At 39.3% G+C, this 17,853-nt stretch overlaps 2 protein-coding genes across 2 annotated transcripts; both read left to right on the plus strand.

The window, feature by feature from the left end:
* Positions 1-261: 261 nt before the first annotated feature.
* On the plus strand, positions 262-4,915 carry LOC104435950 (serine carboxypeptidase-like 18). Its single transcript, XM_010048671.3, has 14 exons — positions 262-500; positions 625-770; positions 1,585-1,661; positions 1,753-1,875; positions 2,174-2,276; positions 2,402-2,439; positions 2,624-2,725; positions 3,079-3,165; positions 3,256-3,411; positions 3,556-3,627; positions 3,710-3,831; positions 4,081-4,194; positions 4,344-4,398; positions 4,491-4,915. The coding sequence occupies exons 1-14, from the start codon at positions 343-345 to the stop codon at positions 4,572-4,574; spliced, it is 1,437 nt and encodes a 478-aa protein (XP_010046973.2). The 5' UTR covers positions 262-342; the 3' UTR covers positions 4,575-4,915.
* Positions 4,916-8,790: 3,875 nt separating this feature from the next.
* On the plus strand, positions 8,791-13,140 carry LOC104435951 (serine carboxypeptidase-like 17). The gene is made up of 14 exons (XM_010048673.3): positions 8,791-9,055; positions 9,275-9,420; positions 10,198-10,274; positions 10,374-10,496; positions 10,669-10,771; positions 10,881-10,918; positions 11,001-11,102; positions 11,354-11,440; positions 11,529-11,684; positions 11,795-11,866; positions 11,948-12,066; positions 12,411-12,524; positions 12,654-12,708; positions 12,809-13,140. The coding sequence occupies exons 1-14, from the start codon at positions 8,817-8,819 to the stop codon at positions 12,890-12,892; spliced, it is 1,515 nt and encodes a 504-aa protein (XP_010046975.2). The 5' UTR covers positions 8,791-8,816; the 3' UTR covers positions 12,893-13,140.
* Positions 13,141-17,853: the final 4,713 nt, after the last annotated feature.

Below are 17,853 nucleotides of genomic sequence, written 5' to 3' on the forward strand. Positions count from 1 at the left end.
AACCAGACCAATATATATTCGAATTTTCTATTGAGATTACGCCCAATCATCTCTCCTCGACGTTTCATCACGTGCATATATGCGACGGCCCAACTGGGATTCCCCGTAACCTCTTTTCAACCTTGAGAAAATCTATGGCTGTTTCCGCGGCGAGGCTTGCCAGAAAAAGGAAAGAAGAGCCTATAAGAAAAACGACAAAGACGCCACGCAGGCACAGAGAGAGAGAGAGAGAGAGTGGCTTTTCCTATAAATAAAGATTGTTCAACGCTGTGACCCTCCACATCTCCAAGACGACCTTCGTTTTGTTCAAACGGAGCGCGTCTATTGCAGGGGTCGGTGACGATGGGGAAGAGTAAGGAGGATATCGTTCGCATTCAGGCCCGGTGTTTGGTGCTTGGTCTGCTCGGTCTGGTACTTTTCACGGCCAGTGCGTCGGCTAGCAACATCATCAAGTACCTCCCGGGCTACGATGGCGAGCTTCCCTTCACACTCGAAGCAGGGTATCTCTCGAGTCTTTGGCCTTTCTTCTTATTACTGTTTCTTTTTCTTCTCCTCATTGGATTGCAATGGAGTGAGGTTTTATTCATGAGTAAACAATGAACCAATGCGAAATGGAAATGGCAGATACATTGGAGTGGGAGAGACAGAGGACGTGCAGCTATTCTACTACTTCGTGGAGTCTCAGAGGTCGCCGGCGATGGACCCGGTCGTGCTCTGGCTCACCGGCGGTCCTGGCTGCTCCACCCTCTTGGCTTTCTTCTACGAGAGCGGTCGGTTTTCTCTCTCTTTTTTCGGCATTTGTTTGTTCATTGACCTGTTAGCTGAGTTGTTCGAGATAAAATGCAAGTGCATTGCACTTAATTCAATGGTTTTTCGACAAATAGAACCGCTCCTAATCGCGGCGGAGTTAGGAGGCGATACGAGATGATGGAAGGTGCGCTGCTGTCCTTACGGCGTCGCCGCTCCGGAACTTCTAAAATATTAAATTTTCTCTTCTCTTTTTTTTAAAGACAAAAGTCCAGTCAAATAAGTTTGAACGTGGCATAATGAATGTAGGTGAGCCGAGCTCTCATTCCCAGCCCCCACCTAATCTATTGGTTGCATCTGTTTTAAGCTTAAGGCCAATTGTCAACTTTATCATCCCCATGTCCTAGTTATAGTGGAAAAGAAGCAGCTACCAAAACTACATTCCTGCTGGTCATTTTAAATTATGAAATTGAATATGTGATTTTGAACGCGCAGAGAGAGAGAGAGAGAGAGAGAGAGAATCTCTGCATATAAAATACATACAGCTTCGATGACATGCTCACGATAAATTTAACATCTTTTTAATGATTCCCCTTAGTTAAAGTAGCAGGAACGCTGTACGTCTCATGTCTGTTTTCATAACGAGGAAAATCAATTGCTGTTCCAAAATTTACGGGCCCACAATGCTCTGATCTGTGATACGGTCAAATTTTGTCTTGGCATTGTCTCTTATGACAAGCAATTCCTGATGTTAGACCTTAACTTACTCTATAGTTGCAGAGGCAATGTGGAACGAATTATTAGGACCATCATCTCATCTTCTCCTGATTTGTGCAGGTCCATTAAGTTTTGTATATTCAGGATACAATGGGAGCTTGCCATCCCTTACATTGAATCCCTATACATGGACAAAGGTCCCCTACCACCTTCATCTTCTTCCTTTGCAATGTGGCCCAATATTATTTGCCAACGATGGGGTGACACACTTTGATTTTTTTCCCTCAGGCCCTTAATATAATCTATCTAGATCAACCGGTAGGCACTGGATTCTCTTACTCAACAACCCAAGATGGTTATGACACTGGCGACACAAGATCTGCTGCGTTAACTTATGAGTTCATAAGGAAGGTTAGATTCTGTTAATCTACTCCTGTTTGTCATATAATTTCTTTATCTTTTGATGAATAAGAAAATTTCTTCCCCGAGTCCTACTTGCCATGAGTGAAACAAGAGCGATAGTCAATGTATATATAGAAGGATTTTTTAGGTGTGATGTCCTGTCTAAATCAGCAGCTCTTATGATGAAATGCAAGTGGGTTAATCTTGCTTATGTTTAGTATCGAAGTAGTATGGCTCAGAAAGAAGCTGTCTCCTAGGTGTGAGGAATACCTTTTAACATTTTTCCCTTCTTTTGGAATGAGTGCAGTGGATGTTGAGTCATCCCAATTTCAAGTCAAACCAACTGTACGTCGGAGGAGATTCTTACTCGGGCGTAACTGTTCCACTGGTCATCCAAGCAATCATGGATAGTATGTTTCTATTAAAATGACATTGTCAAAGCAAAGCTCTCTTGCTCTTTCATGAATCAATTGGAAAGTCTCCATGCTTGAAGATGTCTAAGAGCTTCTTCTGTTCTTCATTTTCAATTTTTCAGGCAATCAAGAACAGGTATATCCACAGATGAACCTCAAGGTAAGTGATCAGACTTGCTGTTATGAATTGAGCTACAAAATTACCACTTGCCAAAGCTGGAAAAATTCGCTTCCATTTTAGTCGCCTTCATAATCTTTCTGCTGTTTCTTTTATTGTCAATTGGTTAACAACAGCAGAGCAGCAGCGTTATGTATTGAAATTTTCTTTTATCTAATTTTTTCAGGGCTATATACTCGGGAACCCTAAGACGGATACTTATATTGATGACAACTCCAGGTTATCATTTGCAAACAGGCTGACCCTTATTCCTGACGAGCTCTTTCTGGTGAGTTGATGGATTGTTATCTCTACATTTTTCAGCTGAAAAGTTAGGACCGTGTCACATTATTTATTGCCAAGAACCTATCGGTGAGGCCTACCACCCAGCTATCCGCTTTATTTTCTGAAAAAAGGTGGCTATTAAAGTAACCAGGGGGAAACTGTAGTATATTCATCACACGTTTTCCTCTAGAAACAGTCCTCCGTCCGGGATTTTAAACATTGTTGCTCCAAACAGAGGACATGCTCATTAGGACTCTGAGACTGTATCAACTGATAAGCATGGATAAACAATTAATTTCGTTGATTTGAAGATTATTAATGACTGAAATCTTGGATCTATGTCTTTTGTACTACAAGATTGCCAATGCAAGCTGCGGAGGGGACTTTGTGACTGAACAAACAGACAATGAAAAATGCGAGGCAGCTATGCAGACCTTTGAAGATGTAAGTGAGACAGCCGCTCCAATTTGCTTGAAAAAACTGCCTTAGTGTCTCTAGTTTAAATTGTTGGAATGAACTTTCTGTCTCATGCAGTTGACCCGTCAAATAAATCTGCAACAAGTTTTAGAACCAGCATGTACGATGACATCCCCAGAACCAACTGAAATGAATGTAGACAGGAGATCTTTAAGAGAACAGTCCCGAGAGCTTCTCCGTTTACATACTAAGGACACTGCATACTGGTGTAGGGTAATATTCTCTTTCTCTCACACACGCACGCCACAACACACGCACCAACACACAAACACACCTGCTGAGTGGCATTACAAGGGAATATTTTGCACCCATAACATGAGTTCAATTCAAAGATCCGATTGATTTTTGTCTCCTCAGAATTATCGTCATGTGCTAAGTGGCATTTGGGCAAATGATAAATCCGTGCAGGAAGCTCTTCACATTCGAGATGTACGTAAATTTGTTACTGAAATTAAAAATACACTCCCATTCTTTTTCATGAGAAACTGAGAGTTTTGGCAATGAACAATAGGGAACGATAACACTTTGGAAGATGTGCAACAGCAGTATGTCTTACGATGAGGAATTCGACAGTGTTATCAGCTATCATAAGAACTTCTCAGAGTCGTCAGAGTTACGAGCATTGATATACAGGTAACTTCCGACTTTGCCTTTGGGAGCTTAGTCCTTAATCAGACCGATGTGTTGCAACTAATATCAAGTATGCATGCTTAGATGGGACTCCGATTAGATGCCTAGTATTTCAAATGAACTCAGTCTCGTGAAGCCTATTATAATGGCTATTTCAAGATTATTGTTACATTAGAAGAATTCAATTATCAAGATCTTTACATGCTAAATTTCCATAAACATCTTTGAGAATGACGTTTCTTTCCCCGACAGCGGCGACCATGACATGTCTATTCCCCACCTTGCGACGCGGCAGTGGATCCAATCTTTTGATATGACTCTGTTGGATACATGGCGACCATGGTTCGTAAATGCACAAGTCGCGGGGTAGGATTCACGATCTGCACATGATTTGGTCTTTTCATGCCATCGTTGCTTCCTTTACTTTTCTCACTTTGCATCTCAACTTCTTTCCTTTTTTTTTTTTTTTTTTTTTTGTGCATCTATGGTCATACTATTGTGTTTGTTTGGTTCAGTTACACAGAAGAATACGAAAATAACGACTACACTCTCCACTTTGTGACCGTAAAGGCAAGATAATCCGAACCTTATCATCACCTGTTTTTCTCCGGAGATGCATTGGGGCGAGAAATAACATCGCATTGTTTTGGCTTTTTACACAGGGCGGGGGACATATTGCAGCAGAGTACAAGCAGGAGCAATGCGCTGCTATGATGGATAGATGGTTTGCTTACTATCCTCTGTAGACGGCTGCCGGTTACACGATGAGCAATTAGGAGTGCCTCATCAGGAGTCGATGCATTTATTCTTGCTAGAAATGTATCGTTTCACATTTCCAAAATTCCGCAGCTGCATTACAAGCAGTAGCGTAGAGAAAAGGATGCATACAGATTATTATCGAAAGAGTGCGTCCAAAAGCGCATGTGGTGAAGGGTCTGAGCTATGTATGCATCCGTAAATAATATCCGTGTCTCTCAGGAAACCAGTTGTGGGAGAGAATGGATCTTAGTTTTTTTTTTTTTCCTGAAATTTTTGAATAATTATGAATTGAGTATTCATCCAACATCGATCTTCTTTTTTCCTTTCATGCATGGACTGCTCAAATTTATGTATCCCGCTATAGTGTGCAAAAGTATAAAACTCCACTGAAGTTCTTGAGGGATGAACCTGAGAACTGTCAAGTATCAATAATCAAGAAAAGTGTCATCTCTCTCTCTCTCTCTCTTTCACAATGGATTTACCACTGATCTCAGGCTCAGACCCAAGAATTGCAGAAGAACTTTAAACTACGCCATTGCTCGTCACTTGTCTCATGCTCAACCGCAGACCACATTAACCTCAATGCGACTGGAGTCCGCAACATGAGAAAAATAACTTGGAATCTTTTGATATCACGTGTGGTCGACGAATCATTCTAAATCCATTCACATCGTTTATAAACTGATTAGCAGGTATGGTTTCCCATGTTGGAAAGTTTGTTGGGGAGGCTGGCTCTTCAGACAGACAGATGGGCCGGGGGTTTGACTAATACAAACGTACTAAAAAGCAAACGGTTGGTGGAAAAGGGAAATAGAAACTAGATAGAGCCGCGAGCTACTTTTCTAACTTCTCGTCAAAGACTTCAAAACATTGTGGGAAGGGTAAGTCTCCGGCATCTTCAATATTGAAGCATGAAGAAAACGAGAGATGTGTTGTCCGGGGTTTCGGCAAAGATTTGGAGAACGTGTGTCCGTCATGCTGTCGATAACTATTGGAAGTTTGTTTGTAAAACAAACAAAGTATGTTTTTTCTTGTTCTACGTAGAAAAGTTGAGAAGAAATGGGCCGGTTACTAAATGTGAAGAAAAAATTATGTGAGGGCTAGACCCCGCGATACCTACATGTGGGTGCGCGAATAATTACGCAATTTAATTAGCACTAACCTATTTATTTTTATTTTATTTTGTACAATTATCTTATTTACCTTCATTAGCTCAAAGGTTTTTTTTTTTTGTTTATTAAGTATTTTTGGAAATTATGAAAATTTGGAATTTTATTTATTAAAAAATTACTACTTTTTATTATTTCTATTATTTTGAATTTTTTATACGCGTGTCTTTTTAAGATAATCTTTGGGATTATACTCGTTCAGTTTGCAACATGTCTCGAAATGTTGCATTTGTTCATTTTGCAACTTCTTTTAAAGGGATATCTTTGTTTTACTTTGAAACCTTTCACAAATAGTTGTTTATGTTCTTTAAAACTAATATATATATATTTTTTGGATGAACGAGTATGAAATCATTTTTTGAGTCTTTTTTTTTTTTTTCCAAAACTACGATCATCTTTTTAATTATTTCTTAGAAAGACCCTAGAAATATATTAGAATTACTATCCAATATTTTCATTTAAGACTTCGTTATATCCTAAAGGATATTTGCCGGTGACCATTAGTAACATTGTAAGGCAAATAAATCTTTAAAGAAAATGATATCACGCATCAAAGTTCGATTTGATTGTCTTATTGATTCGAAGCCATATTTTTCCAACAACAAAATGCCAACCACAATCTAATAGAAGTAGCTATGTCCTACTGAAATCCATTTCTGAAGTGAAAAATTTGCAAATCCTAATTGATGATAGGCAGTGCAACTTATTCGATTTCTTTGTTTCTTCTTTCGGGTTGTGGCAATTGGCAATTCAATTGTGTTGTGTTTTTTAGTACGATGGAATAGAGTGGAAAGACAAAAGAGTGGAATAGAACGAGAATATTTATCTTTTTGTTTGATGAACTAGGGAGTTCAAATGGAATGAGGATGATTCTTTTCGACTGTAGGAAAATATCATATGATTGGCATAAAAATTTCAACATAGGTTTCGCAGCATATTTCAAATTTGCAAATATTCTTTCACGATCATACCTCTTTTCAATTGAGCAATATGTTAATTCACCGAACATTATGCCAAAATCTTAGTTAAGAATTAATAGAATTGTACATGATGTTAGATCCTGTTAAAATTTATAACTATGTATAGAATAACTCTCATAGAAATAAGCAAAAGTATTCATTATCATAGAACACAATTACTTGGCTATAAAACTAAATAAACTAATTTAACAACCCTAGTTATCATTCACGGTTAATTTATTAAATCACTACATTTCATTTATTGGTTCTAACTGTAAAAATAGTTTGGTTACAGCAATATACAGATTTTTCAATAGGTCGTACTATATGTTTTGTATTCAGTAAGTTCAAAAGTTATTTTTGGGCGCCAAATTAAAGATCATAGCATCATATGATTCCCTTTAGGGACAATGACACAAATGATCCTTGAACTTTGGTCTAATGTACAATATGACGCTTGAATTTTTAATTTGTTCAATACAATCCTTCAACTTTAACTTGATATGCAATGTGATCTATGAACATTTAACTTATTCAATGTGGTCCATGAACTTTTGGTACATGTTTATTTTAGTCCATGAATTATATGAAAAAATTCAATGTTGTATTTCTATTGAATCAAGTTCAAGGACAATGTTGAAGATCTTCATATGATTCATGAACTGCATTAAATAAATTGAAAAATTCATGGACCACATCATACATTTGATCAAAGTTACTCATTTTGCCTCCCCTCTACCATTCCACAGAGTGAATCGTGAGGAATTTGAACCAAACACTAAGGGTCCGTTCGTTTCGTAGAAAATATTATGTTTTCGAAAAATATTTTTGAGGAAGTCATTTTCCAAGAAAATAACTATATTTTTGGTATTCAAATTTGAAACTTGAAATTTGAGTAGAAAATGTTTTTCGTTATTTGTTATATAATTTGATTCTTTGGGAAAAATCATAAAAAAAATTAAATTTTAATATTTTTAATTGACCAAAAAAATTTAATTTTTAATTATTTTTATTTTTAAAAATTGATTTTTTTTTTTTATTTTTGTTTCTTTCTCTTTTTCCTTTTTATTTTCCTCCCTCATTTCCTCCTCCTTTCTCCGCTGCCACGTGCCTTGACATGGTCGGCCACCCGACGATCGACCAAGACACAATCGCCAAATCTAGTGAGCTCAAGGGCCCGATCTAGGCAAACCGCGAGCTCGCCGACCAAGCTCGTAGCTCGCCTAGATCGAGAGAGCTGTGAGCTCGCCGACCCAATCCAAGTAAGCCCGAGCTTTGCTGAGGCTAGTGAGCTCGAGCCTCACCCTCATTGAATCTGGCCTTGGGCAAGGCTGGAGTTGGCCTGTGGCTAGCGATTGGCCAAGAAAAAGAAAATTAAAAAATTAAAAACTAAATTTAAACAAAAAAGAAAAGGAAAACATTAAAAAAAAAAAAAGAAGAAGAAGAGGGAAAAAAAGAAAATAAAAAATAATTTTAATTAAAAAAAAAAGATGAGGAGGAGGAAGTGAGGACTTATACGAGCGTGAGATAAAAGAAATCAAAAGTGGAAAATATATTTCTCTAATTTAGAAGACTATTTTTCCTTCATAGAAAATGTTTTCCTTAAATAATTCTTTTTTCGTGAAATGAATACCTAAAAATTCGAACAATGTTTTTCTAAAAATTATTTTTCGTGAAACGAGCCTATAGCCCAACAGAGCTATATAGAGTTTCGGGTAGCTAGACAGCAATGGTTTGAAAAGCAGAAAAAAGGGCATCCTCCTCTCTTTTTTGTAAGCAGGAGAAGAAGGCAAGAAGCGTCGCTGGTCGGTATCGTTACCGTCCTTTCAAGTCTCGAGACAAGTCAGTCCTCGCACTGAACAAATAGTTCACCGCAAAGCGTAGTTTGTCAGAGCTATTCTTTTGGGGGTAGAGCCGGCGCTCAAATTTAATTCCACACGTGTTTCTCCCTTTGCCCCGGAAAGTAAACGACAGTTTTGGAAATCCCGCGGCTTAGCTAACTTTCTCACCAAATGTCCGAGCGCACCGGAAAGCCAGACCGCCCTGTTCGTTCACCTCCCTCGGCCTCTCGCATATCTTCCCTCTTTTCCCGCAGTTCAAAATGTATAAAAGCAAAAACCGACCGTCTCTCGGGCCCATCCTTACTATTGTGTCGTCGCTCTCCTTCCCGTCTTCCTCCTCTTCCGCGCAAGCTCGGACCGGCATGGCCCCGCAGGGTGCGTTGGCTTGCTACTTGTTTCTGCATCTCCTGCTGGCTCTCGCTCCCGTCGCCTTGTCACAGAAGGTCGTCACGACGCTTCCTGGCTACGATGGGGAACTGCCCTTCTATCTCGAAACTGGGTATGCCTCGCTTCTGGTTCTTGTTTCTCGTTCTTTGGTCACGAGGGAAAATGGATGTTTTTTTCCTTGTAGCTAGCACATGGGGCAATGTCCAAAGAGGATCGTGTCTCCTGTTTGTTTGAATTCTTGCGTCGGTTCAAATGCGTTGGATTTATAGTATCCACCGAGTGTTTGATAGTGATGGGTTTGTTTTTGTTGGTTTGTGTTAAATGTGAATAGGTACATCGGTGTAGGGGAACTAGAGGAGTCACAGCTGTTTTACTACTTTGTGGAGTCACAGAGGTCCCCTGCACTGGACCCACTCATGCTTTGGCTCACTGGAGGCCCCGGTTGCTCTGTTCTCTCTGCTTTTTTCTATGAAAGTGGTAACATCTCTTTCGCTTCTGACTCTGCCCGTTTTAGTGATTGAGTCTTGTTTTCCCTGTTTAGGCATTTCTTACATTTGATCCATGAAAGTTACCGAGAAATGGGATGTTTTAAGTTTTACCATGAACTAGCAAATTTGGTAATGTCGCATCAGTTCTTGTATCGAGAGTTATGTAAAGTTAGAAGGATCCCAGACCAGTGAGCCATTACTGCAGGGGGAAAGTGTGGCGATGTTATGCGTACCCCTGCATAAACGAAATAGGGAACGCTGATATGATATCTCCCTGGTGACGTTATGCATGCTTCTGCATAAACTAAGGGGCACTGATAAAAGTTGTCTTGACCTTGGGAGACATGACTTATCAGATTCTGGTATTTGGGGCTAGTTCTTTCAGTTAGATATCAGATGTTTCTTATATTAGGAGAACTAGTTTGGACGGTGTGGTGATGTCCGCCGTGAATTGAAAAGCGAAAGAATCGAAGGGGCCTCAGATAAATAAGAATGTGCAGATTTAATGACTGATGAAGGAATGAAGTATGTTATGATCGTTTGTTTCACGATATTAATTTGCAGCTGTGGCGATCCATAAGGTCTTTTAGTAACGAAATTACTGGGAATGTCAGTGGACAAGGAACGAATTAGTTGTGTATACCGCATGGAGGAATAGCTCCTGTATGAGTGGTTTCCAATCTGCAATTAGCAAACAAGAAAGTTGGGAAGCATGCCTCTCCTCCTGTGCATGATAATTGAATTTCGCTCTTAACCTTGCATGCAGGTCCAGTGGAATTTTCTTACGTTGGCTACAACGGGAGCTTGCCATCAATGCATGTGAACCCTCATACTTGGACACAGGTGCCTGTTCTTGTCTTGTTCCATATTACTGATGTTTCACCAATTCCTGAGAGAAACATAATGCGACAATTTCACTTACAAGAACTTAATGTCGTCTAGGGCCTCAACATCATATACGTAGATGCACCAATTGGAACGGGATTCTCTTATTCAACAACTGCAGAGAATTATTACATTGATGACTATAGAGCTTCTTATGAGATCTACCAGTTTCTGAGAAAGGTATGTGAATGTAGATGTAGGCCCAAAAAGAAACTCTTTTGGTTCAACAAAATTGAAACTGGAATTCATGGATGATAGGTGTTAATCTACCCTGAAATTGCGACAGACATAATAACAACACGATTTGAACGATGATTACTGAAGCGTGTTTGCTATTCGTGTTGCTATCCAGTGGTTGATTCAACACCCTCAGTTCTTAAAAAATATACTGTACATCGGTGGGGATTCTTACTCTGGCATACCACTTCCGATGGTCGTCAAATTAATATATGACGGTAACTATTATCTTTTGGCTGAATATGGTCGTGTATCTCTCACTTCAAAAAAATTGAGCTGTTATAACCATTCGACTTTGGTTAATTTGATTGTGGTGTGCAACTGCAGGTAATGGTGATGGAGCTGTGCCATACCTGAATCTTAAAGTAACTCTCTAATTTCACTAACTCGGCTCTATTTTTTAATGGACAAGCACTGAGAAACAACAATATGTGGATTTCTTGACAGGGATATGTGCTTGGAAATCCGAAAACAGATGACTTTGTCGACGACAATTCAAGAGTCCCATTTGCCCACCGACTTACCCTCATATCAACTGAACAGTTCGAGGTATGCCTCTCATATTCATCCTCTTAGATGAAGGTAGATCTCCCTAATTGGAGTAGATGGCCAGACAGTGCTTGATTAAACAATGTACTGCCTCTACCTTTTGGTTCGACTCAGATGCTCGATGTTTGCATACAACTATAATTGGACACTAGATCTAAATCTTATCTGCATGCTTGTGTATATTGTGCACCAAAATAACTATGGTACCGGGTCGTAGTTATGCTGAACCTACTTTACCTTCTGTTAAATAGGAAGCTACGGAAGCTTGTAATGGTGATTTTGTGAACATAAATGCAAGCAACGCGGACTGCGACACGGACATTGGCGCCATTGATGTGGTTAGCAGGATAGCTCCTAATTAGTTCCATTAGACACTGTTTGGCTCCATTCTGTTCATAGGCCATTAAGAATCAACTCTCTTTGTAGATGGTGGAAGAAATTAATCTAATGCATGTTCTGGAACCCATCTGCCAAGTTGCATATTCCAGACCGGCTAAAACAATCAGAGGAAAAACAGTAGTGTTTGAAGAAGATTACGAAAACTTCTTAGCTACAGGAGCCAAGCCTGCACATTGGTGTAGGGTAAGTTACTCATATCTGTAAATGCCCACCCTGCACACACGCACAAACAATATGTGCAACTACTTGGAATAATCTAACGTCAGAAAATTCACCTGGATATGGTTTTCTAGGACTATAATTATGTTCTCTCTGCCATATGGGCTAACGACAAGACTGTCCGAGCTGCTCTTGGTGTTCGAGAGGTATGGAAATGCTGTGAACATGTTGATTTAATTCTTTTACGCATTGATCTTTTGTGTGAAGATTTTCTTGATGCTTAACAGGGGACCAAAGGTGTCTGGAACCGGTGCAATAGCAGTTTAGCCTATACAAAGTCTGTCACTAGTAGTGTAGGGTACCACCAAAATCTGAGTACTTCGAACCTCAGAGCTCTTATATATAGGTAAGACTAAACTCGTCCATGGTGTTCCTATATAGATTTGTTTAATTACATTCCTGATGCATATTTCACTTTATTCAGAGAGAGAGACTATTCATTTCATGAATTACTTGGAATTTCCAATAACAACTGGCACATAGTTAAAGTAAATATGGACAATCTTCATCTGAACGAGTGGGATTAAGCCAGCTTTAGTGTGTGATTGAAGTAGGTTGTGGATTATATTGAAATGTTATCTTGTAACAAGGATAAATAATTCTGATCAGTGATCTTCTGGACACGCTTGACAAAATCCAGAACATTTCCAACATCTTTTATGCTTTACGGATCTTCTCTTTTTTCTCCAGTGGTGACCATGACATGTCCGTCACGCACATTGGTACGCAAAACTGGATCTATTCTCTCAATCTGACTTTGTATGACGTTTGGAGGCCGTGGTTCGTCGATGGCCAAATTGCAGGGTAGGTCAAATCATCACCCAACTTAGAATCTTCTTTTCTCGCATTTTCGTTGCTTCTCTGTTTCAAAATTTGATCCGAAATTATGAAATTTCTGTCCAGTATATAAAACCCCCATGATGCTTCATGCAGGTATACACAGGAGTTCATCAATGATGATTTTACTCTAGATTATGCCACCATAAAGGTGAGTAAAATGAACATAGCTCGTGTTTAGTAGTTCTGCATCACGAGAAGCTTATGCAATTCATGTGCTTATTGGTCATATATAACTTCACCATGTTCAGGGCGCCGGCCATGTTGCTCCGGAGTACAAGCCTAAGCAATGCTACGAAATGTTAGATCGCTGGCTTGCTTACTACCCTCTATGAAGATCGACAGTTGGAAGCTGCGATGACCTTCCACGCCATGATCCTTGTCCTGGACATTTATTCAGACGTTCTCTCAGTAGTTTTTGGGGGCGAATAAAATTTGCGAGGGCGCCCGGTTTTTTGTATGTTCTTCTCTTTATGCGAAGTATAAAAGAAATACATAAAAAGAGTTGCAATTCAAACTCACCTGCAAATCGCAGGATGGACAGCGGAATATGCTAATCCCAATTATAATTCTACTGGCAAAATTACGATACAAAGAGGACGAGAAAGCTGAAAATGCTTCTTTGATCAAAGTTAGATAGACAGAAGATCCCCCCAATGGTGATCATTTTCTCGTAAATATGCGACATTGTCAAAGACAACGGGGAAAAGGAATACTAGTGAATTAAACGATGTCTAGAAATAAAGAAAAGTTTGCCATACAGAGAGTCAGAACGAAATTCACTGATATTCTAATTTGCTAATTAGAGAATCTTAAATCTTAATGAGCACATACCATATGTACTAATCACAAGGTTCTTATCAATATGCTTATGCTCTTTCTGTTGGTCGTCTTGATTGGTCCTAAATCCAATGTCTAAGCAAATGCTAATAACGCTAAAAAAAAATCGTTGACAAAGCTGGTGTTTTTAACAAAGGATGGACATGCATTCTAGCCAAAATATATCAACCTCAAGGCTTGCTCAAGATGGAAACCCAAAGCCCAGGAGGAAAGCAAATTTGATTGAATGAGCGGGGAAAGAAAATGAGTGGCATATCGTGTAGAAAGAAAGCAGCTACGATACAGAATTTGTCTGCGATGGCATTTTACTTCACTCCTTCTGAAGTGGGTATCTTCACTCGATGGGGTGAGCATGGTCTAGGTTGAGCCGATCTGGCATCAAAGTCAGGGATCAAATCGTCCAGTGTTGGTCAATGGTCCCTAATATTTTGGTCCGAAGACCGATGCTGTTGAGCTTGAGATCGAGGATTGGACCGGCCCTATGGGTCCTGTCCAATTCCAAGGGTTAACTCAAGACCAATCGATTCTTTTTTTATTTGTTTTACTTTTTGTATTGCTTGAAAGGACAAACATACTCTTTAAAATTATATATACATCGACAATGCGATATTGAGTAATCAAATTATTAACATCGATACAAATCAAATAGAAATCTAAGATAAGGCAATAATAGAAATCTCCACTTGCCAAAAGCAATAAATCATAGAAAATGAACACGTAAAATAAAATTAATCAATAAAATGTTCCAAATATGTAATATAAACTATGAATTATACACGTAAATATATATGCACAAAGTTGGTCCGTGTTGATTGGGTTATAAATACAATGGAAAAGGAGGAGGCGCTAGATACTTTAAGTTACATATTAGGGTTTCAAAAATATATATATACCTATAGGATAGATCTGGATCAGACCAATCTTAAAGCCTCGGACTAAAGACCAACTTGCATAGTATAGGTTCCAGTGGCCTTAAGGCCAGAGACCGACCCAATCCCTTGGGAACCAAACCGAGAACTAGGCTAGGACTAGCTGAGTTGGGCCGGTTCAAGGTTGGTCTAGGGTTAATCCTGGACCGATGTTCGGCCCTAATCTTGAGTGTCTTTAAGCAAAGCTAGAATTTAGGGAAAGAAAAGGCATTAGAACATAACTGACATAATGTAACAATTTTCATTAGAATATAACGGGATAAGTACACTAATGGTGCCATAAGTTGTGTACGACGCTCACTTTGGTGCAAAAAGTTTCCGTCGGATCATTTAAGTGCCAAAAAATTTGAAAAACACTCACTTTGGTGCCAACGCCGATCCGATCGGCCGGAAATCTGACGTGGCCTTTTTTTATTAATTTCTTATGCTGATGTGGCTCGCCGGAACTTCCATTGGATCACTTAGGCCTTCAAACGACGTCGTTTTAGCATCCTAACACCAAAACGACGCCGTTTTGTGTCTTTCCCTCAAATTCAAAACCCTAAATCCCCAAACAACGCCGTTTTTTGCCGTCTTCTTCCTCGAACAGATCCAGCAACACCAACAGCACCAAATCAACAACACCAACAGCGCAGAACCATCAACACCAGTAATTTTCCAGAAAAGAAACCACGCATTCGCCTTCGCGAGTTTTCCCCCATTTTCAATCACCTTATCAACCTTTCAAATCCCCGAATCAGCCTCACCACCGCATTTTCCCAAGAAATATCGTTGGGTGTAGAGGAAACGCGACCTTGAAGAATCTCTAGAAGCATGAGCGATCTGGCCAATGGTAGCCGCGAAGATCTAGAACGCCACGGAGGTTGTCGGCGAAGCCAGCTGCTACGAAGGCGGCGGCCGTGGCCCCGCCATCCTCTCCTCTGCCCTCATCGTCGACACCTCCCTCTCTCTTGGGATTTTCTGTTCGTTTTTTTTTTTTTTTTTTTTTTTGTTCTTTTGTCTTGCTATGGCAAGCAACTACAATGGAGGTCGAGGGATGGCGGCTGAGCAACGATGGCCGAGGGACGGCAGCCAAGTGACGGTGGCTGAGGGATGGCAGCCAAGCAACGGTGGATGAGCAATGGCGGACAAAAAACCCTAATTTCATTCTCCAAATAAAATAAAATAAAAATGGCGTCGTTTTTGTGAGGTTATCCACATAGGATAGCAAAACGACGTCGTTTTCTTAATGAAGACAGAAAACAACGTCGTTTTAAAGGCTTCTCGATTTTTTTTTTTAAATGTAAAAGTCACGTAATCATTTTGGCCGGAATCTATCGTCGGTGGCACCAAAGTGATCGTTTTTCCTCCGATTTGGCACTTAAGTGATCCGGCGGAAACTTTTGGCACCAAAGTGAGCGCCGTACACAACTTATGGCACCATTAGTGTACTTATCCCGAACATAACAGGAAGAAACAATTAAAGCAGAGGATATTAAATCCACCCATGCTTAAAGAATAGATTGCAGAAATTTATGTAATACAATGGAATGTTACTTACTCTTTGGACTTTCAACTCCAGCATTCCATTACACTCTCCCAAGAGAATTCTCTCTCGACATGGTATGGGAAATAAACTCAAATATAATTTCTTAAAATCATTATTAATTAAAAATAGGCATGAAGAAAATAACGGTTCGAATGATAAATTCAAATGGCTCCGCAATGAAAATGATTCAAATCAACTTCGCCACAGCCCCAAGCATTCTAAACTAGAAATCTCCTCCATGCTTTACTAATGTCGATCATCTAACATTAAGTAGAGATTATTCGACATGAGTCGCAACCAATGTGACACACAAAGGAGCACCATAAACTCTAGACATAGTCCACGGTCCAATTTTATTGAAGTAATCGTGTGGAATATAATGCAGGCCATCGTCAACGCCACCTTCCTCAATGAGTATAGTCCGAGAAGCCTGTCGAGTCCTCCTATAATTTTTTGGGTTAATGAAAGAAAATTTCAGGGTTTGGCTCAAAAATGATTAAATTCCCTCCATTTGTGTATTCCACCATATATTGTATACATAAAGTTGACAATAAACAAGACATAAAGTTTGGTGATCCACCTGCCACCTCCATTTGATTCCTTTTAGAAATCTCGGCCTGCCTTCCACGACATTCTGTTTGGGTTTAATCAGAATCAATGCTTTAGCATTTGGTTGATTTGAGAATATTCATTCCAACGAAGCATCTTGATGGCCTGCATCGCCCTCACCAAAACCCTAAGCCACTCTTGTTTCTTTTCCCCTTTTTTAGGGTTTTAACCAGTATACCTACTGGGATACTCTAAAACCGCCACGCTTCTCTTTGGCGTTGCACTACCTATCCTCAAAGTCATTTCGAGTTAAACAACTTTCGCCCCATGCTTATAATATAACTCGAAAAAACATTACTCAAACCAAAAGGCACCACATGCAGCTTCCCTGCCTCCCTGTTGAGAAAAAAGAAAAGTTAACTGTCTTGCATTAGGGTTTAAGCGTTCAACTAACCCATTATACACCCTGGCCCAAAAAAACAAGCTAACAGGTATGTGAATCTGAAGCAATTAATATTGATATGTTTTACGGGTACCGACCCCATTATGCATTGTACATATGGCAAGTCCATTCTGGTTCATCAATTGCCACCTGCTCATGCTAATGTCTTTAATTACAGACAAACCATACCTAGAAAAACTTGTTCTGGCAAAAAAAGAAAAAAAAAACAATTTAACGTATATTATCATATGCAGTTCTTTTATGACTAAGTGGAATTCATCATTGCCCAATAACCACAAGGGCGGCATCGTTTTAATGACTCCCCTCCACCGGCGATATAAAACGACATATACCATATTGTAGGTGCACTTGAATAGCAAATTAGCATTGTAAAAAGACTTATATACGATTGTCACTCGTAGATTGACGGACGGAATGTTTTCATTACAAAAATGTTTTTGGAATGTTCCCCACATGACTTCGAGGAGAGGTATTTTATGTTCGACATGAGTATGAATAGATGTTACTTAATATATAGTAATCACTCACGACCAAAAGAAAACATATATACAGTAATTACCATGTGTGTACATTTATCTCTTTGTCTTTAATGGGGAAGATGCCATTCTAAGTCTTGCTACAAAACCATTGAGAAGCAGTTGGTTAGCATTGCATTAGTGCAAAATATACTGTCCCATTGATCATATGGGCAGCTTCAGTGCAATCGATGCACCCACTTCTAATCGCCTAATTTTCGGTGCCGCCATGAAAAAGTTCATGCACGAGATAGAGCTCATTGCTCCTAACTATTTCAAAGGATGATAAATAGTACCAAGATATTGATAATTTATATAGAGAATTTGATTTTTTTTTTCTTTTTGCGCTTCCAAAACAATAAAAAGCTGGAAGTGTAATATCCATCTAGTTGTTCTTGCTCACCAAAAAATATTCAGCAAGCTGAAGTTTTTTTTCCCCTTTTCCAGCTATACAAAATAATTTTTTATATAT

This window comes from Eucalyptus grandis, chromosome 3, assembly GCF_016545825.1.
Source record: "Eucalyptus grandis isolate ANBG69807.140 chromosome 3, ASM1654582v1, whole genome shotgun sequence".
In the NCBI taxonomy this organism is placed as follows: domain Eukaryota; kingdom Viridiplantae; phylum Streptophyta; class Magnoliopsida; order Myrtales; family Myrtaceae; genus Eucalyptus; species Eucalyptus grandis.

Coding starts and splice junctions, on each gene's coding strand:
- LOC104435950 (XM_010048671.3), top strand. CDS start 343: ATGGGGAAGAGTAAGGAGGATATCGTTCGCATTCAGGCCCGGTGTTTG. Junction 771..1,584: donor GGCTTTCTTCTACGAGAGCG/GTCGGTTTTCTC, acceptor TGATTTGTGCAG/GTCCATTAAGTTTTGTATAT. Junction 4,399..4,490: donor TCCACTTTGTGACCGTAAAG/GCAAGATAATCC, acceptor CTTTTTACACAG/GGCGGGGGACATATTGCAGC.
- LOC104435951 (XM_010048673.3), top strand. CDS start 8,817: ATGTATAAAAGCAAAAACCGACCGTCTCTCGGGCCCATCCTTACTATT. Junction 10,497..10,668: donor TCTACCAGTTTCTGAGAAAG/GTATGTGAATGT, acceptor GTTGCTATCCAG/TGGTTGATTCAACACCCTCA. Junction 12,525..12,653: donor GTCGATGGCCAAATTGCAGG/GTAGGTCAAATC, acceptor TGCTTCATGCAG/GTATACACAGGAGTTCATCA.